Source organism: Ceratotherium simum, chromosome 37 (genome assembly GCF_057802395.1).
Source record: "Ceratotherium simum simum isolate JZ-2026a chromosome 37, ASM5780239v1, whole genome shotgun sequence".
NCBI lineage: Eukaryota > Metazoa > Chordata > Mammalia > Perissodactyla > Rhinocerotidae > Ceratotherium > Ceratotherium simum.
Genome location: NC_141936.1, coordinates 10,516,164 through 10,543,716, shown reverse-complemented (window position 1 = coordinate 10,543,716; position 27,553 = coordinate 10,516,164). Strand labels below are relative to the sequence as shown.

General features: G+C 39.2%; 1 protein-coding gene across 6 annotated transcripts in view; it reads left to right on the top strand.

Moving 5' to 3' along the window:
- SP100 (SP100 nuclear body protein) overlaps positions 1–27,553 on the top strand; it is a 91,955-nt gene that overhangs the window by 23,386 nt on the left and 41,016 nt on the right. For 2 of the 6 annotated variants that reach the window (XM_087424709.1, XM_087424712.1), the window contains exons 2-15: positions 8,185–8,347; positions 9,454–9,622; positions 12,409–12,492; positions 13,872–13,934; positions 16,835–16,984; positions 17,443–17,526; positions 20,019–20,165; positions 20,927–21,010; positions 22,519–22,602; positions 23,458–23,511; positions 23,956–24,048; positions 25,215–25,268; positions 25,585–25,653; positions 25,896–25,979. In XM_087424709.1, coding sequence (XP_087280835.1) covers positions 8,185–8,347; positions 9,454–9,622; positions 12,409–12,492; positions 13,872–13,934; positions 16,835–16,984; positions 17,443–17,526; positions 20,019–20,165; positions 20,927–21,010; positions 22,519–22,602; positions 23,458–23,511; positions 23,956–24,048; positions 25,215–25,268; positions 25,585–25,653; positions 25,896–25,979 — 1,382 coding nt within the window. Of the gene's footprint in view, positions 1–8,184; positions 8,348–9,453; positions 9,623–12,408; positions 12,493–13,871; positions 13,935–16,834; positions 16,985–17,442; positions 17,527–20,018; positions 20,166–20,926; positions 21,011–22,518; positions 22,603–23,457; positions 23,512–23,955; positions 24,049–25,214; positions 25,269–25,584; positions 25,654–25,895; positions 26,480–27,553 lie in introns of those variants that run through there. The other 4 variants (XM_087424710.1, XM_087424714.1, XM_087424713.1 and 1 more) reach the window with 4 other exon arrangements.

Below are 27,553 nucleotides of genomic sequence, written 5' to 3'. Positions count from 1 at the left end.
GCCTTTCAATATCATCATTGTTTCATTTACATTTAGTGTTTTAAACAATATATTTTTCATACTTATTTTTTTCTTTTTTAACTTTTAGAACCTCTATTGTTTTCCTTGTTTTTTCTCTCTAAAAATGCAACCTATGTTTCCTTTTGATTTTATTTTTTTAGTGTTTCATAAGGTTTTATAGTCTGATTTCACTCAACCAGTGATTACTTTCAATTTTTCAGAATCATTTTTTAATCTGTATCTCTGTAATTCTTAGCATTGAATTTGAAACTATGTTGTTCAAATTTTTCATATTTAAAAGAAATCATTTAACTCAAATTTCTCTTTACCACTCAACACTTTGTTTGTTTATATAATTTGAAGCTTTACATCAAGATAGTTACTCTTATATTATTTAGCAAAATAAAATTTTTCTCTTTCTAGAATGATTTTCTTCATATAAATCCTGTACCTATTTTGTTAGATTCATACCTAAGTATTTCATATTTTTGGTGCTACTATAAATGATATTATTTCATTTCATTTCAAATTCCAATTTTTCAGTGCTGATATATACAAAAGCAATTGACCTTTGTATATTAACCTTATGTCTAGCAACCTTGCTATACTTACCTATTAGTGCCAGGAGATTATTTTTTGTAAATTCTTTGGGATTTTCTACATAGACAATCGTGTCATCTCCAAACAAAGACAGCTTTATCTCTCCCTTCCCAAACTCCATACCTTACATTTCCTTTTCTTCTTTTTTTGCACTAGCTATGCCTTCCAGTACCATGTTGTACTGGAGTGGTAAAAGAGGACATCTTTACCTTGTTCCTTATCTTAAGGGGAAAGTGTGCAGGTTCTCAACAGTAAGTATGATATTAGCTATAGGTTTTTTCTAGATGTTCTTTCTTAAGTTGAAGAAGTTCCTCTCTATTTCTAGTTTGCTGAGAGTTTTTACATGAATGAGTTGGACTTTGTCTAATGACTTCTCTGCATTAATTGATATGATCATTCAATTTCTCTTCTTTATCCTATTGATGTTGATTACACTGATTTTGAATATTGAACTAGCCTTGCATATTTGGAATAAATTCCACTTGATCATGCTGTATAATTTTTTTTATACACTGTTGGATTCAATTTGCTAAGATTTTCTTGAAGACTTCTGCATGTATATTCATGAGAGAAATTGGTCTGTAGTTTGTCTTTATCTGTTTTTGGTATTATAGTAATGCTGGGCTTATAGAAGGAGTTAAGAAATGTTCTCTCTGCTTCTATTTTCTGGACAAGATTGTGAATAATTGGTATCAATTCTTCCTTAAATGTTTAGTAGAGTTTACCAGTGAAACCATCTGGGCTTAGTGCTTACTTTTTTCTAAGTTATTAATTACTGATTCAATTTTTTAAATGGATCTGTGCCTATTCAAATGATCCATTTCTCCTTTGTGAGTTTTAGTGGTTGTGTCTTTCTAGGATTTGGTCCATTTTATTTAAATAAAATTGGAGTAGCTTTGTTCAAAGTATTTTTTTGTTATCTTTTTAGTGTCCATGGAATTAGCTGTGATGATTCTACTTTCACTTCTAATATTGGTAATTTGTATCTTCTCTCTTTTTTTCTTCTTGGTTAGCCTGGGTAGAAGTTTATCAATTTTATTTATCTTTTCTAAGAACGAGCTTTAGGTTTTGTGGATTTTTCTCTTTTGTTTCCTATTTCCAATTTCACTGATTTCTGTTCTAATTTTTATTTCTTTCCTTCTACAGCTTTAGGCTTAAATTGCTTTTCCTTTTCCAGTTTCCTAAGTGGAGAAACTTAAATTATTGATGTTAGATCTTTCTTCCTGTTTAATATATGCATTTAATGGAATACATTTCTCTCTAATCACTGCTTTTTTTATGCATTCCTAAAATTTTGATAAGTTTTATGTTCATTTTCATTTAGTTCAAAATATTTTTAAATTTCTTTTGAGACTTCTTCTTTGACATGTGTTATTTACAAGTGTATTTTTAAATCTCCAAGTATTTGGGAATTGCCACCTATTTTTCTGCTATTGATTTGTAGTTTAATTCCTTTGTGGTCTGAGAACATACTTTTTATGATTTCTATTCTTTTACATTTGTTAAGGTGTGTTTTATGGCCGTAGTGTGGTCTATCTTGGTGAAGGTGGTTATTCCATGTAATCTTGAGAAGTATCTGTATTCTGCTGTTGTTGGATGGAGTATTCAAAAGATGTCAAATAGATCAAGTTGATTGGTAGTGATGTTCAGGTCAACTGTATTCTTATTGCTTCTCTAGCTGATTGATCTATAAATTACTAAAAGAATGTTGTTCAAGTATCCAAGTATAATAGTGGATTTCTCTATTTCAACTGCAGTTCTATCAATATTTACCCCACATAATTTGATGCTATGCGTTTAGGTAAATACGTATTAAGGATTGTTTATGTCTTGTGGAAAACTGACCCCTTCATCAAATGTAATACTTTCTTCCTCCTTGATAATTTTTCTTGTTCTGAAGTCTTTTTTGCTTGGAAATAATATAGCTACTCCATCTTTCTTTTGATTAGTGTTAGCATGGTCTCTTTCTCCATTCTTAACCTGAGTCTTTGTATTTACTGGTTTTTCTTGTTTTCAATATATTGTTGGGTCTTGTTTTCTCAGTCATGTTGACAATCTCTGCTTTTAATTGGAGTATTTAGATCGTTCACACTGAAAGTGATTATTGCTATATTGGATTAATATCTACCGTGTTTGTAACTGTACTTTATTCATTGTATTTGCTCTTCGTTTCTCTTTTTCTCCTCTTTTTCTGCCTTCTCTGGTTTTAATTTAGCGTTTTATATGATTCCATCTTACTTCTTCTGTTAACATATTAACTGTACTTCTTTTTAAATGTTTTTAGTGGTTGCTTAGAGTTTGCAATGTGCATTTATATCACTTCACCTGTAGCTCAGGTACTTTATAACAGAGTATTCCCAATTCCTTCTTCCCATCCCTTATGACATTGCTGTCATTCATTGCACTTATCTAAATGCTATAATCATCACCTATTCCAATCTGAGATGTTCATGTTCTTGGTCTGCTGCCAGACTGCCATCTTGGGTTTCCCTCTAATGTCTCCAGGATTAAATCTACTGGTTTCTAATTTTCACATTTTCCTCATTACTGGATTCCTTCCCTGTTTTTCTTGAATCCATCCTATTATATTTTCCTGAGTGGATGTGTGCTGCTCAATATTATACATTTACAAAATAAATAAACTAGAATCATACTAGATGACTTAGAGAATTTTTTGCAAGGTATCAATGTATAAGGCAAATTTCATGCAAAAAACAGTCTATAATACAGAGAAATAAAATGATATGATATTACAATATAATATGATGAAAAAAACTCTGCAAAATGTGCGGAAGTTATAGATATAGGTAGATGGAATTATATGCTTATAGAGAATTTGGGGAAGAATACATGCAAGGTTATTAAGATGGATTATGCAGGAGGAGTGGGAACAGTGATGTAGATGGAAAGGAAGGAGCAATGTGGTTGGAAATAAGCAAAACATAAAAAGTAAAATACGGTCATGCATGGCATAACATTTCGGTCAACGACCCACCACATATACAATGGTGGTCCCAAAAGATTAGTACTATATAGCTTAGGTGTGTAGTAGGCTATACCATCTATGATGTTCACATAACAATGAAATCGCCTAATGACACAATTCTCAGAACAGATCCCCATCATTAAGCAACAACACATGACTGTAGTGGTTGCATAAAAATTTAAGAGCATGTATAAAATGCATTTTTAAAACTTCATATATACGTATTAGTATATACATGAAGGAAATAGAGAAAATTTTAGGGAAAACACCTAAAATGGATGTTTGTAAGGTAAAATTTCTCAGCCCTACGTGTCTGAAGTTGTCCTGATTCCCTCTGAGTTTTGAAGGGCTGACTCTAGAGTCACTGTTACTCATGAGATGACTCAAGCTATTCTCGCCGTCATTCCTCCATGGGTGACTGGTTTCTTGATTCTTTCTGGAAGCTTTTAAGTTCTTCCCTTTGATTTTTAGGTGTTTTAATTTTATAAGGATGTGCTCGTGTTTGGTTCTTTTAAAATTCATTCGTCTAAGTACCCAGTTGTGTTGAAAAATTTCTTGTCCTTCTACTCCATAGTATCTCCTTAAATAATTCTCTTCATGTGTTCCTCCTGTGCCTTTTTCTCGCAGGGCTTTCTTGACTCCAACTAGGTGGCTATTAGACCACCCAAATTAATCTTTACCCTCTTATATTTTCTCTCAAATTTACTCATTTTCCCCCCTTTTAATCTCTTAATTTTCCAGGAAATTTCCTCAATTTTATTTTACAACCATTTTAGTCAATTTTAGTCAATTTCCAAAAATCAGTTTTAAAAAGTATCTAAGACCACTATCTCTTTCTTTGATAACTTCTTTCTCTTTGTTTCCTGGGGTGCAATATGTAATCTCAGATTTCTCTAAAAATATTAGAGGTTTTGGAAGTTTCTCCTGTTTCCTACAATATCTCTGTTTTTTCTGGGGTAGCTTTTTCCTCTTTTTCATTTTATTCTTTCTATATGCTATTGGAGAATTTCCTCAAAAGTCTGCTGACCTGTGGTTATCTGTTCCTACTTAAGAGGAGGCTCTGGAAATCAATCAATGTGATTCATCAAATTAAAGAATAAAGAAGGAAAACCATATAAATATCTCAGTAGATGCACTTGGTAATATTCCACATCTGTCCATGGTAAAACTCTCTGCAAACTAGGAATAGACAGGTACTTCCTCAGTCTCACTTAAAATACCCACATACACACACACACACACACAAATGTACAGCAAACATCCTACTTAATGGTGATACTGAATGCTTTCTCTCTAAGATAGGAAACAAGCAAGAAAGTCTACTCTCACCACTTCTCCTCAACATTGTATTTAAACTCCTAAAAGTGCAATAAGAAAGAAAAAGAGATAATTGTTGGAAACGAAGAAGTAAAAGAGTTTTATTTGCTGATGACATAATTATTTATGTCTATAAGTCCAAAGGAAATCTACAAATACATTACTAGAATACATGAATTTAGCAAAGTTATAAATACATGGTTAACATTTTTGAAAAACAATTCTATTTTCATACAATAGTAACAAGCAATTTAAAAAGCAATACCGTTTAAAGTAGCACCAAAAAGAATAAAATAACTAGAAATAAGTGTAATGAAAGATGTGCATGACTTCTGTAGTAAAAACTATAAACACTTTTAGGCAAACGTAGGGAAAACTAAATAAATGCAGAGCTATATAATGTTAACAGATTGGAGTTCAGTATTGTTAAGATGTCAATTCTCACCACATTTATCCATTGGTTCAATGCAAACCCAATAAATATCCAAAAGGCTTTTCTTGTGGAAATCAACAAATTTATTTTAAATATATGTGGAAAACCAAAGGACCTAGAAAAGCCAAAACAATCTTTCTCTAATTGACTTCAAGACTTTCTACAAGCTATAGTATTCAAGCCAATGTGCTATTGGCATAAGGATAGACAAATAGATCAATGATATAGAATAGAAAATCCAGAAGCAGACCCATGTTTATATTGTTAATTGCTTTTTGAATATTTTCATTACCTTGGGGTAGGCAAAGATTTCTTAGATAGTACAGTCAAGTTATTAAATTCAAAAGAAAAAAATTGATATATTTGGCTTCATCAATATTAAAAATTTCTCCTCATCAAGAGACATGATTAAGAAAATGAAAGGCAGGAGCTGGCCCAGTGGCGCAGTGGTTAAGTGCACGCACTCCATTGTGGCGGCCCGGGGTTTGCGGGTTCGCATCCCGGGCATGCACCAACGCACCGCTTATCAAGCGATGCTGTGGCAGCGTCCCATATAAAGTAGAGGAAGATGGGCACAGATGTTAGCCCAGGGCCAATCTTCCTCAGCAAAAAAGAGGAGGATTGGCATTGAATGTTAGCTCAGGGGTGAACTTCCTCATTAAAAAAAAAAAAAAAAAAGAAAGAAAGAAAATGAAAGGCAAACCACAGGCTGGGAGAAAATGTTCACAATACATAAATCAAACAAAACTCTTCTTTCCTAGTATATAACAAACTCCTACACATCAGTTAGTAAAAGACAACCCAATAATATAAATGGGCCAAGACTTGAACAGATACTTCAGGAAAGAAGATATATGAATAGCCAATAAGCATATGAAAATATACTCAACATCATTACTTGTTAAAGAAATACAAATTAAAACTATAGGAGATACCACATCACAAACTAGAATGGTTAAGTTAGAAAGGCTATTTATAAAAGACTTTGAAAACTGTTTGGCAGGTTCTAAAATGGATAAACATACTTTTACACAATGACGCAGCAATTCCACTGCTAGTTATTTACCCAAGAGAAATGAAAACATCACGCCACAAAAAGACTTGGACAAGAAGAGCAGCTTTATTCATACTAGTCCCAAACTGGAGTCAACCCAAATGTCCATCAGTAAGAAAATGAATAAACAGATTATGGTAGATCCACAACAATGGAATATCACTCAATAATAAAAGGAAACAAACTTCTATTTATCCGACAACACAGATGATGAACAAAGAAGTCAGACACAAAAGCATATATGACGTATTATTCCATATATAAAATTCAGTAACAGGCAAAATTAACATCTGGTGATAGGAAGGACAGCAACGTCTACCTTTGAGAGGCTGCCTGGCTCCGGGTGCGTTGAGAGGTAGAGGGTGCACTGTTCTCTTTTCATTTTTCAAATAACATGCCAGTTTTCAGCACCATGCCTCCCTCACAATCTCCGCTGCCTCTTCAGGGTTCTGCAGGGCACACTGGCTGCTTCCTGACTGCTGGGAGCAACCTCCGCCTACAATAGCAATTAGTGCTCCTCTGACCAGTTTTTGTCTTATAGACTTTGGTTGAAACCTCTCATTTGCTCACTGTCCTCTGCCATTCTCTTTGTCTTTGTGACCCCAGTTCCTTTATTTTTATTTTTGTGGGGTTTTTAATAAAAGAGAAGACAAACGTTTCTTTTCAATCTGCAATCTTTAACCAGAAACATTTTTTTCAGGAATTTGACACAATAGTGTGACTTTATTATTCCCTGATGCATGTTGGGTACCAATAATATTGGAAGTGCCAATAATCCTCTTCTGGTTTCACAAACAGAGCTTATGAGTCTTCACAATATTTAGGTATACAAGATGTTGATTAAAACATTATTATCAGAGCAATAAAATGATCAACTAAGAACCAGAATTACAGAGTCAGGTTTAAAATTACTTTTACAGGAAAAAGCAGCAATTTCTGAAATTCAGATGCCTAAAAAGATTTACTATACATGATAATAGCACAGACAGATTTATATTAACACAAAGCAGAAGTCCCAGGAGAAATAATTGATATTTCTGGGAAATTCTCAATTTATACTTTATCATATCACTGTCAAATTGCATCTTATCATTTATGAACTAATTTTATAATACAGGATGGTATTTCTCTTAACGTCTATAGGTCATAGAGGTTTCTATCTTTCTGAGACTTATGTTCTCTTAGTTGTTAATTAAGATGCATTTTCAAGGTTAGATTCTATTTTTATTCCATTGTTTTTTATTGCTGTGTGGATAACCTGTTTACTCCATCTCAATTTTGTACAAATTAGAAAAATTTTAATTAACAAAATATTCCAAATATATTTAAGAGAAGATATCTTTACAATGGCTTTGATTGGGACAGACAACTTTTTCAGTCCTATGTATAAGTCTTTCTTAACCCGCATGCTTCCTTCTGTTATGTCTTTGTTTATTGCTTCAATTCCATTTATTCTGGTCTCTACTCAGGACCACTTATTTTATATATGGTGGTTCTTCACAGCCTAGCCTTCATATATAAAATCCTATGGCCTCGGCCCGGGTTCAGATCCTGGGCACGCACCGACGCACTGCTTGTCAGGCCATGCTGTGGCGGCATCCCATATAAAGTGGAGGAAGATGGGCATGCATGTTAGCCCAGGGCCAGTCTTCCACAGCAAAAAAAGAGGAGGATAGGCATGGATGTTAGCTCAGGGCTGATCTTCCTCACACACACAAAGAAAAAATCCTATGGCCTCCACAAGCATGTGGAAATCTTAATGACCAATTTCACATGGTGTCTTTTTCTCCGTAGAATGTCCACAGAAGACCAGAACATAGAAGAGAGGCTTGTCTATGAGGCTGTATTCAGGCACTTCAAAAGATATAAGGTGGAAATTTCAAATGCAATAAAAAAAACGTATCCTTTCCTTGAGGGACTCCGTGACCGTGAACTCATCACCAACAAAATGTATGAAGTGAGTAAGGTTTATTATGTCACAATCCGGTAAACCAGCCCCAAACTAAGTTATGCTTTGATATCCTGGACCCAAACATCAGGGCTAGCTGACTGAAGAGTTTCCTATGAGTGGGGGAACTTTTCAAGTATTGCTGTAAGTATTCCTGTACATAAAAAGGAAGAAGAGAAGCAGACATCACCAGAGACAGTCCTGCTTCTAACTGAAGGAAGGGTGCTCCATGGTGCCCATTAGAGTTGGGGTGAATAGCACTGGAGACAGGCTGGATCTGAAGCAGGTGTGCGCCATAGATGTATACTGCTTTGCAGGAATGCATGTAATATAACATAAGCTAAGAATTAAAAATAATTTTAGTAAATGAATGAATAACTTAAATGAATTGATTTAATGAAATACTAATTGACATAATATTTCATTTCAGTGAATATCAATTTAAATACTTAGATCTGAGAACTTTAAAACCCACAGAGAATTGATGTCCTGTTAGGACAGAGACAGAGAGTAGATGCTTGCTATACTTTCTCCAACCATTTTCAGTTTTCTTTTCTTTTCTTTTCTTTTTTTTAATGGTATTTCTGGAGTCTGGGAATTTGGGTTAATTTTAGCAACAGGCGTTGTTAGAGATACAGAGATGCAAGTCTTCCTTTGCCCTATGAATATGCTTTCTCTACAGTCAAGTTCACAAAGGGGAGAACTGTCACATGGCTTCCTTGAGTTCTGCCAGGCCAAGTCAGTTCAGGAGTTGTCCAGTCAACAGAACTTCTGCTCATCACTTGCTAAGTCTATTCCGAAAACATTTGACCAGGTTCTTAAAGGGCCACCCAACATTTAGCTTTGAACCCACTTTTCTTCTTCAAAATTGTTCCTTCTTACATATAATGTAAATAAGGGTGAGGAGATCAGATTCACAAATGGATATTTTTAAGGAGGAAGGATTTACTTGTTTCACTTAGTAACCATACAGATATATAGAAATCCTAAAACATTCCATGAGACGATACCTATGTAGAGAAATTGGAATACGTTACCCATAAAATCACTTTCAAGGGCTCTTCTGTAACTTGGAAGTCTGTATTTATATTTTCTCCATTCAATATTTTTTCAAGGATTCTCAAGATTCTTGTAGAAACCTGGTCCCTGTAGAAAGAGTGGTGTACAATGTGCTCTGTGAACTGGAGAAGACTTTTGACCTGCCACTTCTGGAAGCATTGTTCAGCGAGGTCAACATGCAGGAATACCCCGATTTACATTACATTTATAAAAGCTTCGAAAATGGTAATTAGGTTTATTACTGACCTTTTGATGTCCGGGCCAATTTTTTCTTTGATAAATATATTTTGTGCTCCTCCCATGTGCCACACATGGTACTGGTCAGTGGGGACATAGCAGTTTACAAAACACACATATCATGAGCCTTCTTGAAGCTTATGTTATAGGGGCTATGGCACAACACCCAGCTAGAGATCTGCTTAACTAGGCGTTTAGACTCACAGGACAGCCAGAACCACAAGCATCAGATTTACTTAGAAGGACAAGTGACAGGAAACACAGCATCCCAATAGGGCAGCATCAGTTGCTCCTCCTCTGTGGGACCCCTTGCAGTGGTCCACGCAGCAGTCTACCCAGTTGACTACTCCCTGCCTCAAGGGACAGCTTAGTGGTGAATGCAGGATCCACACTGATCTAGCACACCATGCCCATGGGAGTCAATATGTCATGTAACAACCCATAGTCATAACATCCAGGGACCCCACGCAGGACAAGCTGAGTGACAAGAGTCATCACATTGAAGGAAGACCAAAGTATGGCTTTTGGTCCATAGCGAGACCCCCCTTCCCCATCCACATGCAATCTACCATTCACGGGTCATTTTTAACCCTAAACCCAGTGTTGGCCTAGTAACTCAGAAGAAAGGCCACCTTCTTCAGGTTGCTAGAGTAACAAAGTTAACCCAACATCAAATTTGCCCTTAAAGGAGAAGTAGTTTTATTAACTCTTTCTCCACAAGGAGTGAAACAAACATTACTCAAATAATCATAGGACCTATTGCTCTGCCAAGGACTATTTTTGATGCTATACAAAACTAAAGGTTTGATTCTTGACGTTTTCCTGAGAAGGCATGATTTATACTTTTTTAATGGAGCACAGTTAAGGGAATGCTCTACTATATATGTATAGACTTGTCTAGAAAACATTTTGTTCCAACACAGTTTGGTCTCAATAGAGTTGTCCAAATAAGAGACAGACATCTCAAAAAAAATGGTCACATGTCCTGAGGAGGGTGGATGTTATGGGATCAGGCATGGATTGTGAAAGAGTCTAATGTGTCTTCAAAACAAAGACAAATTCCAATTGGCTCAGAGAGTGAGAAGAAGACTGTGGGAGCTGATTCAAGAGTGGTAAGTTTGAAGAAATTTTGGAAAGTCTAGCATATAAAGCTAAGCAATTTGAAGTTTATTACTAGGCAATAAAGAGATACTAACAGGTTTATAAGCAAGGAAAAAAATTTAAAAATAAGTGTAAAGCATGTAGCTTGTTGATTTGTGTCAATAGTAACATTATCTAATTAAGAACAAAATAATTTCTACAGCAGGTCATTCAACTCAGAAAAGGTATAAAGAAAGGCAAATACCTAGTCACAAATTTCAAGTCAATATTATGTTTGTAACCGAGATGTCCCCAGGCCATGGGCACGAAGGGAATGGCTGTTACCTTTACTGCCCACATCCCAGGAGCTCTGATCCTCTCCATGAACTGCCGGGACCCCACTCCCTGGGCCCAGTGTCCACATCACACATGTTAGTTTCTGGGTTCCCCATGCTGGGGTGTCTCGCACCTACACTTGCTGCCCCCCACTTGCCCCTGGTGGAGGTCGCAGTGGCTGCCCCGGGACCCTGTTGTCCACAAGAGCTGTGAGTCAAGAGCCCAAAGCCAGGAAGTTGGGGACTGTGGTCCAGGGCATGACAGCTTGTCCTGCTGACCGGTCCGCACCTTCATTCCGTGCACAGAAGCCCTCCACCCCTACCCTAAGCCCGACCCCTCATTGGAACACCTGCTCACAAGACTCCTTCACCTTTTCTGGACTTTGGGCCCTTCGTTCTTCTCATATCTTCCACCTCATTTTGCCAGGATTTGAAACTGTGTCCTGTGATGACAAAGCGTCTGTGGTCCCCGCAGTGCTCTCCATCTCACCTCCCCAGCCTCACAGGCATTGTCCCAGGAGGAGATCCTGCCATCAGCCCTGGGGCAGCGCAGGCCCCACCACTTCTCGTGGTGTCTCCTCCTCCCTGGACTCCTTGCAGAGACGCACTTCCTGTGCTTCTATGGTTTATTTCCTCCTCCTGTGTTTGCTGGGTCACCTACATGCAGGAGCCCTGGGCTCGTGTCCTGGGCCCCCTTGTTGGCAGCCTCCTCTAGTCCACCCGTCTAGCGGACGTCATCCAGCGTGGCAATATGCCCTCCCTGCTTGTAGCTTCAGAGAGTGTCTTTCCTTTGTTCCTGGGATCTGGGCCACCCCGGGAGCTCTGTCTAGTTCCTCTCTGTGTCTTCCAGCTTGTCACTTTGAGAACTGCTCATCCTCCCCGACCCAGTTAAGCCAAACCCTCCTCTTCTCTAGCTGCATCTTTCAAGCTGTTGGGCTTTCTCTTTTATACACACGGATCTCTCTAGGATCTTAGCTCTTCTCTTGAGAAAATCCCTCTGTTTCTTCCATACCTTTGAACAGTTCAGAAAACACATTTCACCTCTACTATTTATTTTGGTATATGTTTCCTGGCCATCTGAAGTTTTTTTTTACATGAGCAACAGGCTCATGATGTTCCAGTACTCCTTTGCCTTTCACGTTTGAGTGGCTCCTTTCCATGTGGGAAACATAGAGGCTACCTTCTTGGGGCTTCTCTTTTCTGTCCCAGGGAAGATGGGGGAACTTTACCTTGAGGATCAGACCCACTGAGCTCTGAGTGACCCGAGGGTTGGAAATTCCTAACTGTAATTTTGAGGTGTTGTCTCTGGTTTCTGAGGGAGATCTCTAATGGCCTTCTTCTCTCCTGCCTTCTCTTCAGCAGTCCAAGAGAAACTTTTCCTCCATGAAAGTGAGGGAGACGAGAGGGAGCAGAGGCTTAATATCCAACTAAGCCTTGAACAAGGTGATTGAAACCTAATACACACCGATTCTCATCTGCTACAAGGAAAGGGAGAAAGGGAGATGGGGGTCTGCACCCTGAGTGGAGATTGTGAATCAGGGAGAAGTTGAAGGAGCATGGAGAAGGCAGGAGGGTGTTTGCCTGGGCGTCTAACCCGAGGCCGAATCCTGGAGGAGTAGCTCTGATAAGAGACTGTTGGTCCAATGACCAAGACAAAGGAAGAGGAATCCAGTTTGTCAGTAAACCAGTTTTAAAGAGAATGACTACCTGGAAGTAATTGTGATTTAGAGAGGCCCCTGTAGGAGAAGATCAGTGTAAAGCTGTGAGAGGCTAGAACTATGGTCACAAGGTCAACATCAAAGAGGAAACTCTTGATGATGGTGGAAGAAGGGACCGATTTAAATGTGGGGGGTGTTGTTCAAGAGCAGGAATATTCAAGGAGAAAGGCACTGATACAGAGAGAAGAGAGGAAATGGTCGAGATTTGGAGAAGCGGATACGGGCACTTTGAGAGAGAGAGGAGGAGGAAGGAGGGGAAATGACAGAGGAGAAAGGGGTAAAGGCCACAATAAAAACAACCATACTGTTCACATCTCATTGACTGAACATTTACTCTGTCAGTTGTGGGTTTTAGTGCTCACAACTGTCATTAGAGGGTAGTATTATTTATGTGCCCATTTTGCAGATAAGGAAACTGAAATCTAGAGACCATATATGTAGTTGGCCTCAGGTCAAATGAGCAAGGATGGACCTGGGAATTCTGAACCCAGAGTCTGTGTTCTTAACCCTGTACACTACCCAGATAATCTAACAGAAAAGACAGAGGCATGAAACAAAAATAAGGAAATATATGCAGAGAGAAAGACACAGAAAAAAGAATATCAGGTGCAGGAGGAAGTAGAGGAGAATCAGACACTGAATCTTCATTGAAAGTCAACAAGACAGAGAGAACAGATGTGTAGAAGGAGGGTGTGGTGTGAAAGGGGGTGGGGACAAGGCACCAGGATTTTGTAGGAAGTAAGGTAAGGCCACCAGTCAGGGGCAGCTCTGGGGACAAAGGTAGGTTCACTATGGCCGTGGGCAACAAGAAAAGCATCAGTAGTTACCTGAGGGGCTCATGGAGGACACACTGAGGTGGCCTGGGCAAGCCCTCTCCACCAGGGGTGCAGCTGACCCCAGTCCCGCACTCTGGGGGATGGAGTCTGACTGTAGGAGTGGGGTGGGATCCGCCAGGTCAGATGGGCTCTCTATTGATCGTATTGACCCCCGGAGGGAGTCTTCAACTCCCTTTATAAAAAAGATATTTTATTAAAAAGGGATTAAGGGAGAATGCACAGCCCATATTTCAATTCCTGAAATAAACTTCCAATTTCTTCCCCCTAGGAACAGGTGAAAACTCACATCGAAGCCCATCCTGCTCATGTGCAGAAGCCTCGTCTTATGATGGTCTGTTCCTGTTGACTGTTCTGTGAACCTGTGCTGTTTTTGTCCCATTCTGGAATGTGCTGTGGTGGGGCCTGCTTTTTTGTATCACTGATCGCCCAGAATTGTCAGTCTTTGCCTCTGCAATTTCTCCAAGGATTTAGATAATAGTCTTCGTACTCTGGGTTGCCTAGGAGGGTCACTCCTTCCATACTCCTCAGATGCATTTGCTGCCAGCTCCTGATGGCTGTGGGCCTGGACATTTTGCCCATGCACCTGTGTTCTGCCTCTGTCTTGCTTGAATCTGATTGCTGCCTCGGTGCTTTGAGGTCACATCCAGAGGTGGCCGTCGCTGCAGCGAGAGTGATGGGGGATGGGGAGATAAGCGTTCCTCATATGGGCAGGGTACCTCCCACATTGGGTCCCTCACACAGGACCATGGACACCATGTGCCCCCTGTGCAAACCCTCTCCCATCATCCCTTGGGCAGCAGGCCAGGAGCTGCCCTCCAAACACCAGATGGGTCTCTAAAAAAATGCTTTGATACTTTAGCAACAAATAACCACTGTTTACAACTCTTGACTTCCCTTAATCCATAACACTCTTAAAAATGTTATTAAATATTATAAATTTAAGACATTAATCATAATGATTTAATTTTCTGATCAGTCACAGTATCCCATATAGTGATGCAGATAATATTTTATTTAATCTTCTCAAACACCTTAAAATGATGGCATACCATGCCCATTTTTCAGAGGAGAAAGAATAGCTTAGAGAGTTTGGTTATTGGTGCAAGTTCACTCAACTGAGAATTGGATTGAACTCTGCTGTAAGATAGTGTCAGAGCAGAGTCTAGATGCCCACGACCTGGCTTCTAATTCTCCCTGTAATCTTAGGAAAGTTACTTCCCCTCTTTACTATATCTACAGTTTCATCATCTATAAAATGGATGAGATAGTAATACCTACTTTACAGCGTGATGGACTTTAAATAGTCATGTAAAGCATGCACAATCATGCCTGGTACTTTGTCAGTGTTCCATGCATTTGTTATTATTACTATTATTATCATCATTATTTGTATCTAGCACCAGAGTCTAAACTTTTAACCATTACAGTAAACTTTGAGTTGCCTTCTCTCACAGATGTCCATTGTGGATTTAATTATTCCCCAGACTGTAGAAGCAGTGATAAAAGTAATACCAACCTCTGGCCAATCAAGATCAATTGAAGGTCATTGGTGACCTGTCCTTAGAGCACATGAGTCTATAATAAATTTTATGTCTTTATTCCATGACTGTCCTCTGGAAATGAGTAGCCTTGTAGAGTCTTAGAGAACTTCCAGCACTGTGGAAGACCCTTATTATGTAGCCTCCAGTTAGGATGTGTTGTTTAAGAAAGGGTATTCTAATTAATAACACATTTTTATAAAAGAAAAAAATCAGAGTGATTTTTGAAAGCATAGTTATACTTTAGCAAATTACGTTTATTCAGAAAGTTATTTAAAAATATAACAAACAACATGCATGAATCCAAATTCTTAGCCATTCATCTACTAGTGCAGCTGGTGGGAAGAGGAAAAGGTGAGTAGATGGAATTGTGACTAGTAATGAGCAGAAGAGAAGGGATTCTGTGTGTGTGTGTGTGTGTGTGTAGGGCATGAGGGGAGGAAGTAATGAAATTATAATTCACAATGTGGTCTGAGGGCAACTCTGCCTGGAAATGAAATCCCAGATCATCTCAGTGATGGGGAGCAATGAAAATAAAGAGAGGGGGGGCCGGCCCCGTGGCTTAGCGTTTAAGTGTGTGCGCTCCTCTGCTGGCGACCCAGGTTCGGATCCCCGGCGCGCACCGACGCACCGCTTCTCCGGCCTTGCTGAGGCCGCGTCCCACATACAGCAACCAGAAGGATGTGCAACTATGACATACAACTATCTACTGGGGCTTTGGGGGAAAAAAATAAATAAATAAAAAATTTAAAAAAAGAAAAGAAAGAGAGAAATTTCAACCTACAACCCAAATGATGTGCAAATAAGCCACCAATAAGTGTGTCTAAAAGTCTGACCCAGCAGAGATGGCTGGCTGTGACACACACAGGTGAGGGAAGAGCTGTGTCTCATGTCCACTACCCCAGTGGGAGGCTCCAAGGAGCTGTGGATGTGGCACAAAACATGCACCAGGGCCCATGTTCTATATTAAAACTTAGGGAATTATTTTTGTCATAATTTACATAAATTACTTTGTTTGGAAAAATAGCGCCAATGGAAATAATCTAGACTGCTCCAAAAAATATATTTGTCCATTCATACTCTATGGAGGTTGGTGGGAGCAAAGTGGGATGGGATGATGGAATCCACAAAAAGCAGAGGAGGTTCACCATAGGGGAAAGGGGATGTGTTGGTTCTGGGGTGTTTGCCAGGAATTCATTCCTTACCCTCCCCTGCTCCACTCTGCCCTCTATCTCTGGCCATTGGCCCCTGCAGCCTTGCTGGCCGGCTCCCTCGCTGCTGGCTTCCTGCTGGGTTCCTGACATGGGAGACAGTAGCAAGGGATTGGAGAGGGGAGCAAGGGAGAAGCCAAGTATTGCCCTGTCACTGACTCCAGCAGCAATTCTGGCAGTGGCTGCATCTCACCCATGACTCCACCTCCCATCAAGCAGGCCAGCTATGGTCCAACTTCTACTCACCCAGTGACCCTGGCCCCTGCGCTCACCCTCAGTCCTTCGCATAGCTTCCTGTTGACAATCCTTCTGGTTGCTGCATTCTTCCGTTGGGACTTCTCAGCTCTCCCATCAACTGTGTAACCAATCCCCTGAATTAAATTCCCTCTGCTTTAAAAGCTTAGAGTAATTTGTATTTTCTTGTTGGACTCTGATTGATGTAGGGGGCAATTAAAATATCTATGAATCAAAACGTGGTTTAGGTACAATCCCACCTGAAAATGGACTCTCAGAGCACCTCCGTGAAACAGAACAGATAAATGCAAAGAGAAAAGACACAACCAGTGACAAAAATGATGCACTAGAAAGCCAACAAGCAAATGAGCAATGTGCCCAGGAGTCTGAGCCAGCAGGTAAGACTGACTGACTGGGTTTGCATGAGTGTGGAGGGGCCAAGGAGTCCTTGCTAGTGACAGAGAATGGAGTAATGTGTGACTCAAGGAGGCATCTATTAACAAAGAAGGGGAAAATCACATAGACACATAGAGGGCAGGAATGGAGCCTGATATATTGACGGGAGAGACCTGACAGAAGAAATTTAGAAAAGAAAAACTAAGAGACAAAGGGTAAAGAGTTGCAGTGACTCATTGGGGAAGAGAGACAGAAAGAAAGTTCCAAAGAAATCACGGAGAGATTGGCTGGAGAATCAATGAAGCACCAACACTTCCATGGGGTCAAGGTGGCAATATCTGCAGACAAGCTATAAGTAGAAATATAAGAAGGGAAGAGAAGTCGGGTGAGGTGTAACAAAAGGGAAGTAGGGCGGAGCAAGACTTTGTCGGATCTCAGCCATGGTCTTTTTTATCTTCAGAGTCCTGCGAACAAGCACCTATCCAAGTGAATAATGGAGATGCAAGAAAGGAGACGCCCAGCCCATTGCCATGTGATGAAGAACGTAATTATTACTTATCTTACCAATTTTTAAATTATATCTTTGTTTTTCTATGACAGCAAAAGCTTTCCTTTGTTCTCCCATACTAACCGCCTCTCCCCCACCCCAGCCCTAACACCTCCCAAGACCCATAACCTTATGCACAGCCTCTGGCTGCTTTGAACAGGTGTGAAATGCAAAGGAGAAAGAGAGCTGAGCTCTTTAATGGAGGTGCTGTCCCTGGGGAGAGAATGTAAGGAGAGAGAATATGGGAAAGGTAGACTGGGGACACCAAATAACAAAGTACACGAGTGAGATAGGTTTCAGATAAGTTGACATGGAATCCAAACAGTGCCATGTTGTAGAGTTGGGGAAAAGAAATAAGTTGCAACTTGCTTTTCAGAATTTATAACAGAAACGTGGAAATCATGCATGATGCTGCTGGTCAGATTTGCAAGTAAGGAAGCCCAGGTGAAGGACCTTTAGAAAGGAAGTGGCAGGTGGAGGGACTCGGTGTGGTGGACAATGGCACAGGGGCAGAACTTTGGTGATGATGGGAATGCTTGAGATGAGGAAAATGTATATAAGATAAAAATTGATACAGAAGAGGCATACTGAAAGTCACAGTAACAATTAAGAAACAGAGAATAGGAGAAAGTAGGAAAAGTAACAGAGAATGGATAAAGCAAAAAGTCAGGCAGAGGACAGCAGGGCCAGGTGTAGGGTGAGACAAGGAGGCCCGAGGGCACATGTAAGGAGCATCTAACTCTCGGCACCTTCTTGTGCCCTAGACCTTGCTGGGCACTACGGGGGCAGTGATAAAAAATGTAGAGAAAAAGAGTGTGACTAGAGAAAGATACAGAGGGAAATGAATATCAATAAATAGAAAAAAATGGGGGGAGCCACAGGAGAGCTATGTAGAGAATGAGATAAAAGACAATGAATGAAAAATCAGTAGAGAGTGGACCAAGTAAAGAGAGAGAGAAGACAAATCAGGATATTGTTCAATTCGAGGAGACAGTCCCAGGAAAGAAGGCACAAGGGGCTGTTCCTACTATGATTGAGAAGGGTAAGGTGTCTGCAATGATCAAAATGGCTGTGTAACCCCCTCACATAAAAATAGGTCTCTCCCCAGGCGTCTTGTCTTCTCCATGGCTTCAGTCACCATCTGTGATCTATTGATTCCTAAACACACATCTCCAGCCCAGACTTGTCCTCTAGACTCATTCCTCCAAGTGCCTGAAAACCTTTATTCAAAGATCTGAAAGACATCTCTATTCAGAGGTTGTGTCAGTTATCTGCTGCTGTGTAACAAACAGTCCCAAAATTTAGTGGATTAAAACAACCATGATTTCATTTGCCACTTCCATCAATTCCAACTTTAAAATATCTCCAACCTGTCCACTTCTCTTCATCCCCAGCATGCTCACTCTAATCCAGATCTCTATCACTTCTCACTTCAAATAGAGGAGAGGTCTCCTGCTGGCCTCCTCCCTCATATCTTGCTCCTGGTTGGAGTATTGAAGGACACCTACCATGCAGTTACATATTCCACCATCACTTGCCTCTCACTCCCTCACGCCACATTCCCATCACACCAAACTCCTTTTAGTTACTTGAATTTGCCAAGTTCTCTCAATTATATCTCTGCCTTTACATATGCTTTTACAAAACAGTTTGGTATAATCTTCCAAAGTGAGAAATTACATATAGCGTGTGACTCATTAGTTACGTTACTCAGCAGAAACCGACAGAAATGCGTCCTGTGTTCAAAAAAACACATAGGAAGGCAGCATTATTCATAATAGCCAAAATCTTGAAACAGCACAAATAGATTTTTTATGGTTTAGTTTTTTAATGGTTCATTTCTACAATGAAATACTATACAGCAGTGAAAATAAATATACAAAATGAATACAAATAACTCTCATAAACATATGTTGAGAAAGGAAACCAAATTACCCCCAAATGACAAAGAGACAGAGAGAGAGTAAATAAGAGAAGGGGACATGATTCTACTTATACAAATTGATATACATTTCAGAACAAGCAAAATTAATCACCAATAGTGTCAAAAACCAAGATGGTGGTTAGCTTGAGCCAGGTGGTGGGGAAAGTTAGTGGGAAGTGTCACTAAGAGGCTTCAGGGATGTTAGTAATCTTGACCAAGTGACGATTACCCAGATATGCTTCCTTTGTGATAATTCAAAATTTATGATTTACCCGTTTTTATCTATGTATGTTATACTGCAAATAAAACTTTTATTTTTAAAAAAGCAAAAATTTATTCATCAAAGGATGAGAAGAGAAAGTAAAAACAAACAAAAAACCCAGAATTAAGAGAGGCACAAAGGAAGGGACAGAATTGAGCAGCAGGAAAAGAGAGGGGAGGGAGGGTTAGCTTTACCCACTGCAGTGGAATTACAGGGAAAAGGACTTACTAATGGTCGTGAAGCGCGATTACTCCTTTTTGGGGAGACAAATGAAAATTCTTCATTCATTACAATTTGGCCCAGGAGCACAGCTACGCAACCATGGACTCCAACTCAATTCCTGTTCTGTACGTCTGGTGGATATAAAGAAGGAAAAGCCGTTTTTTGACACAAGGGTTGAACAGCAATCCCAAGCAAGGACTAACTGTAACCAGGCATCTGACATAATAGGTAAGGCTGACTCAAAGAATGTGTAATGTGAATTACAGTACCAGGCAAAGGGCTGGAACATGTCATCAGGGTCCATTGAGGTAGTCCAAGTGTCCTTGGACAGAGGCAGGAAGGGGAGGGAACTGGCACCCTATAGAGTGAGTTCAGCAGAAGAGAGTCTCCAGGAATTGGAAAAATACCAAAAGACAGAAATGGTAGGTTTAAGTATTGATGTCTGAGAGACTATTTCTAAAGCAAGAGAGGACAGTATGGGGATAGGAGATAAAGAAAGGGGAAAAAATTGGAGACCCAAAATATTCATGAGAGGAGATGGAGAAAGAAACACATGAAGACACAGTGAGGTATAAAGAGATACCATCGCCAGAAAGAGAGACAGACATAGGTAGGGGAAATGAGCCGGGCCAAGAGGACAATGAAGAAGTAAAATGAGAAAGAAAGAAAGAGGTAGACTGAGGGTAGGGGTAGGAGGTAGACTGAGGGTGGGGGTAGGAGGTAGACTGAGGGTGGGGGTAGGAGGTAGCATGATGGTGGGGGTAAGAAGAATCTCAAGATGGGCAAAGCTGCCCTCTATGCATGAATTTTATCACCTTTTGTGTAGGACCTGGAGCAACCTGCAGGTCACACACATTCAAGCACAGACCAAGGTGCCTTGAATTAACTTAGTTTCTAGGTCTTTGTAGTGCTCCCATTATGGAGTTTCCTGCTGTGTGGGCTCCTTGGCCCAATCCTGAGACCCTAAGAGGTTTTTATCCTCTGTGCAGTGATCAGCAGTGAGGACTCCGCAGAATCCAGTGATGAAGACGAGCCCTCAGAAGCCTCCCCCTCGATACTGAAAAGTTGGCCTGGTAAGGAAGAGGGAGAGCAAGGCTTGGGCTGCAGAAATCTGAATTAAAAGCTACTGTTTCCTGAGGCATCTTATTCTAAGCCCCTTTTGTATGACGGATCCAGTTTATCCTGTAATCCCACTCTCTGCATTTATTTTACTTGACATTTTTGGGATCTGCAAAGAGATAAGAAATCATTATGTATATATTTTTTGAAGAGGAGGCCCATTAATGATGGGTTCTATTAATCAATATATGCATCCATTTGTTGATAATATAGTAGAAATAGGCTAGGCAAGTAATGAGCTTGTTTTTAAAACTAGTTTCTATGCTTATAAAGTGTTAGATTTGTACAGTGATTTCTATAGGGAACAGAAACCTAAATATTCCTTTTTTGGAAGGTCATTTTGTCATGTGACCACAAACTTTGAATAGTGTCAAAAGACAACTCATCCAGCTATCTAGTGTTAGCAGAAAAAAGACTTCAGATAAAATATTCTGAAACACAAAGTATTGTTTTTTGACAGAGTTCTTCAGGAAGTCATGGCATAATAGTGATTTTTCAAAGGACCTTTGCAAATAATGTCTTACTTTTTCCTCTACAGCAACCTTAAGGGGTAAGCACAATCACAAAAATGTTTCAAGGTCTTCTACAGAGTCTCTTGGACAATTAAAGGGAAAGACAAGACTAGCGTCCTGTATTCTGCATTATTTGCTTTGTAAAGTTGGAGCCGGAAATGATTATCAACATGTTGTGTTTCCTCAATCCTATCTGTACCATGAGTTGTCATGAGATTTGTAGCTCTTTAGTGTACAAATTGGTGGTTTGTTTTCCCTTTCTACTTTCTAGACCCAGAGGATATTAGAAACATGCCTATTTGGAGAAAGATACTAGGAAAAGACCTAAGAACAAATAAAAATGTTACCTGATCTTGAAGTTACAAAAGAACAATATTTTTAAATAATATGTTCACTCTAATTGCTCAGTAGATCTATCAAAGTAAAAATTAAATTCGCTTCAGTTTTTAGCGAGTGCACGTTCTAACTTTTATCTTAGTGTAGGCTAACTGCTCTAAAAGGTAGTCCCAAAATATGTCAGTGGTTCAGACACAAGAGGATATTATTTCTCAGCCTTGCAAACAGTTCAAGGAGGCACTAGGTTGGGAGCGGGTAAAGGAGTCTCTGCCATCATCAACACAAGATTTTTAAGGTCTTCCTGCATGAGAAATAGCAGAGATGAAGGAAGTGTGATATGACAAGTAGAAGGAGTAAGAAGTAGACGAGAGAGAAGTGTAGGAAGGTAAGGTTTAGACACAGTAATGTTGCCCCTTGCCGTGGGGACAGGGAATGGAGCATCACGAACCTACAAGGCAGGTGACTTAGAAGGGTTGACCAGAGTGGCCTGAGTGCAGGTCACGATTTGCATTGGTTTTCAGGATTTTTCCAAGTTTCCTGTTAGGGAATTTCCTGCTGCATCAGTTCCTTGGTCACACAGTGAGACCCCTGAGGATTCCTATTCTTTTGTGCAGCAATCAATAACCGGGACTCATTAGAATCAAGTGAAGGAGCAGAGACCCAAGAAGCTACCTGCTCACGACCTCAGATTATACCAGGTAAGAATATTAGATTTGCAACCTTGGATGACAAATATCCAGAATCTAAATCCAGGGCTATATTTTCCTAATGAATCTTATTCTGAGCATTCTCCATATGGCTTGATTCCCTTATTTCTAGGATACCAATTTCTGCATTTAACTTCTCTGACTATATTGGGAAATAGAAAGAGGCAGAAGGTGTTATAAACTGTTGTTTAACTGCATGGTTCCAATTGATTGAGGGATAGAAAATGTAGCAAAAATATGCTGGCAAAATGACAATATATTTTACTACACACTATCATATCTATTAATGCCAAAGAGTTGAAATAATGTGCTTATTCTCTATCAAGATGCTTTATATTCTATTGAGCATAGGAAGCATAGTATTCCTCTATTTGTTGACAATATTGTCATTAGTCCCAAACATAGAAAGTCTTGAAAGAACAATTTGTGCTGCTGTATAATTATTATTGGAAAAATGATTTGTGATCAACTACTTTCAAACCCAAATTAGTTAAACCATTGGCTTACCCTGTGATTTTTCACAGGGCTTTTGTAAATAAAGTTTTATTTTGTTTCCACAAAATCCTTAACAGGGAGCTAGGGTAACCACGTTATCCCAGCTTTATAGATGAGGAACTGGAGTTGGTGGTGTTTAAGAGTCATTCGCAAATTCACATGGAGAGTAAAAGGGAGAGCCAGGCAGGAACCCAGCATTATGACCCTGGGCCACCAGAGCTGGATTCGGTTGAAGGAAAGAGAGGGAAATGATCGTCAAAACGTTATTGTCATCACAAACCCGTCTGTCATGTCAGTTGTAGAAATTGTAAGACTTTTGCAAACAAATAACTGTTTCCTCGGTCTTTATAGAGCCCATGGATTTCAGAAAATCACCGACATGCAGAAAAAGCCTTTGGAAAAGAGGTAAGAACAAATAAGAACTCTTCATGGTTATAAATGAACATTGTTTTCTACAAAAGATTCATCCTAACTCTTTGGTATATCCTTCAAAGTAAAATATAAATTTGTTTTAATTTAAGATCATTTGTATTTTAACTTTTGTATCAGTTAGGCTAATGACTGTAACAAGTACACCCAAAGAAGACAAGGGCTCAAACACAATAGAATTTAAAATTTTTTTCTCAAGTAAACATTCCAAGGAGTATTAGATGGGGGAGGAGTGGAGCTCTGTTTCCAGTAGAGTTCAGAGAAGCCGCCAAGGGGGAGATCTGCCTTCTTCAATACCAGACTTCTAAGGCTGTCCTAGAAACATTCTTACCTTGAGTTTTCAGAGTTACCAGGGGTTTTCCTATCTTTGTTCCTTTGTCACACACTGAGACCTTCAAGGGACATTTGCTCCTTCTGCAGTGGTAAGACCTGGAGACTCTTCAGAGTCCAGTGCAGACGAGGCATCCCCGGGAGCCTGGAGCTCTGCATTGGGAAGTGGACCTGATGAGGAGGGTAAGGACTGCCATCACTGTGCTCCAGGACATCAAGATTCCGAGTTCAGAGCTCTTGTTTCCTGGCATATTTTACTCTGAGCACACTCTACAGCCCAGGAGCCCATTCTCTGCCTTTATCTCATGTGGCCATTTTGAAAAATGCAAAGAAAGAAATCATTATAAATTCAGGCTTAACAAGGTGGCTGTAGTTGAACAGCAGTGCTGTTTTTTACTAGATGGTGTCAGACATATTGTCCCCCAAAGCATTGGATTATATAGTTATTTCCACCCCTGCCCTATTTTGTAGAGAGCAGAGAAAGTGGGGTAGTCTGCTGTTGCTTGATTTTGTCACAAACTTGTTCAAAACTCAAAAGACTCTGGTCATACTCTCTAATTATTGACAGAAGGAAAAGCTTCTGGTTATTACCATCAAATTCACTTTGTAGCTCTTCACAAATGGTCCCCAAACATGACAATGCCCTATATAATGATATTTGAAAATATCTTCACAAATAAGATATCCTTTTATGTTGACAACAACCTAAAAGGTAGGCCAGATAACTGTTGTTCTCCCCCATTCCACAGATAGTGAAACTCCCATACATAAACATTTAAGGATCTTTTACACATCACATACGGAAAGTTGCTGGAAGAAGCAGAACTAACATGTTTGTTAGTTTTGCTGGACTCCTAGCAAACATCCATAACCTTTATTCAAAACTTTTGAAGCCAGATATAAAATAATAATGTTTTATTATTTTAAAAGATAATGTGCTATATAGACTATATATTACAAAACACTCCCAAGAGGGTCTAAGGCAGAATCCCATTCTCAAATATACTGTATTAATCTTCCTGCAGTAAATTATGTGAATTCACATCGAGTGTGATAAAGATTTTACATAGACCCATGACAGCTCAGATCCAGATTCACTGCCAGATTAGTTAGCTGCAAACCTATGGAAAAACGTTGGTTTTCAAAACTCCTTTGATTTTGCAATTGGGGTTAAAGGAATGTGGGTCTTTGCTCCATTTGGTAGCAGTCTATTTCCCTTAGATGGGAAGAGCCAGAAATGACCATCATTCCATCTTTCTAGTCCAAATCCTGTCTACAATGTGAATAGCTATAAGATTTACAATTCTTTCAGTTATATATTACTGGTTGTGTTTTCCTTTTCTTTATAGATCCTGCGGATATTGGAAACAAATCTTTTTGGGGGTTAAGTAATAGGAAAAGAAGTAAGAGCCATTAAAACTCTTGATGTAACAAATGTCTTTCTTTGCTACAAAGCTTCATTCAAATTTTATGTTATACCCTTTAAAATTAAAATATTTAGTTTGTTGGAATTACCCATTTTGTATTATGTGGGATGGGCTAATTGATATAACACATAGATCTCAAAAAGTTCAATGACACAAGTGCAATACAAGTTTATTCTTCATTCACATAAATAGGGTAAAGTATTTTCCGGGGTGGAGGGGTGCTCGTCTCCACACAGTTATTCAGGGCCCAGCTGATAGAGGCCCTGACATCTTGGAAATGTTGTTTCCACAGCCTGTCTGGATGAGATCCAGAGCTGGAAGAAGAAGAAGTATGTGCATACAAGTGGAAAGGGTAAGAAGGGTAAGAAGTGATGACAAAAGAGAGTGCTTCCATGGCAAGATTGTTCCCAGTCCTTGGGGATGGTTCCTGGAGCAACTGTGATAAATAGGTCAGAAGGAACCACAAGGTGGCCTGGTGGTAGGAATATTCCTACTGGTCCTACATGAGCTTCTCTTTCCAATTTTCCTTTTAAAGAATTCCATGCTGAATTGGTTCCTAGGACACAGACTGAGACGGTTAAGGAATTTTACTTCTTTCTGCAGGGACCACCAGTGATGACTTTTCAGAATTGAGTAACAGAGAAGAGCCTCAGGAAACTTCTAGCTCAGCCCTAAGAAGTGGGTCAGGTAAAGAAGATTAGGATGCCAAGCGTTGGCCTGCAGAATGTCAGGAATCTGAATTAAAAGCTACTGTTTCCAGATGCATTTTATTCTAAGCACCTTGATGAACTTGTATCCAGTTAATCTTGAGAACTCTTTTTCAGCATTTTAGAAAATGGAAGGAGGCAGGACATTATTATGAACTCATGAATCACAAAATGAATCCTATTGACTAAATGTTTGTAATTATATATCACTGCTGTAGAAAAAATGAATAGCAAAATGATGGTATATTTTTTAATGCTTGCTGTCATGCCTACTAACACTAAGATCTTAGATTTCTATAGTGATATATTGGTTGGCATTCATGTCATTTGTAATTGTAAAAACCTCAAAAGACAATTGGTCCTTCTATGTAACTATAGACGGAAATAAAAGCTTCAGATCAACCACTCTCAAACTTTAGTATAGTTTTTGACAGATGTCCATCCCACTGTAATTTGATTATATCATGTTATTTTAAAGTACTTTGGCAAATAGGATCTTACTTTGTCATTATAAAATACTTAATACTTAGGCTAACTCTTGCCATCCCCATTTTAGGATGAGAAAATAGATGTACAAATGTATGAGGTCAAAGAGGGTAACTGTTGTGTGTAACAGGCAGGAAGATAAGAGCTGTGTCACATGATCAAAGTTCAATGAAGAGGTACAAGGGACTTGGCATATTCACAGTGGGATGTATCAGTGCCTGATGCAAGAAAACTTATTTAACAACAACAATAAATAAATATATACATGTATATATATATGTATATGTATATACATATATACACATACACACTTATATATGTATATAATATATTGGTGGATATATAAGCTTCAATATTGGTGTGGATGTTGGAAATATAGATGATAGATAGATAAAAATGAAAGTCCTAAAGAAACAAAGAGGGTAGGCATGGAGCCAGCTATGTGGTATATGAAATACCTAGAAAGATAGAGCCAAAAAGGATGAACAGAGAAATAAAAAGGAACAGAGATTAAGAGATTCAATGATGAAAAGAGAAAGCAACACAAGGGACACAAGAAATCAAGGAGAGAGAAGCTCCCAGCGATGGAGAATCAAGCAATGGAGCTAGAAATGTGTAGGGAAGGGCAATGGGCAGAAAATTAATAGACAGGGAACAGAATGAGTTGTAGCTAAATGGAAAAGGACAGAGCAAATCTCTGTTGGATATAAGATGTAGTCATTGGAGTAGGTGTTTTCTCAGCTCATCTGAGCAGTGAACGTAGACGAGCATTACCCCATTGAAGTGTGTTCCTGGGTCACAGTCTATAATCTGTCATTTCCACATTGTCCGTTAGTGTTCTGTGGATTCGAAGCTCTTCCAGTGAGTAGAGGAAGAGAATCGGAAGAGATGCCAGCCTATTAGCATGTGATGGAAAAGCCAATTATGATATTATCGATTATCTTTGTTTTCGTGTCTGCACAGAGGAAAAGCTCTTCCTTCTGTACCTTACCTCTCCCCTTAAACATTGCATGTACACGCACACACACTCATACACAGACAGAGACTTGTGCACAGACTCAGTCTGCT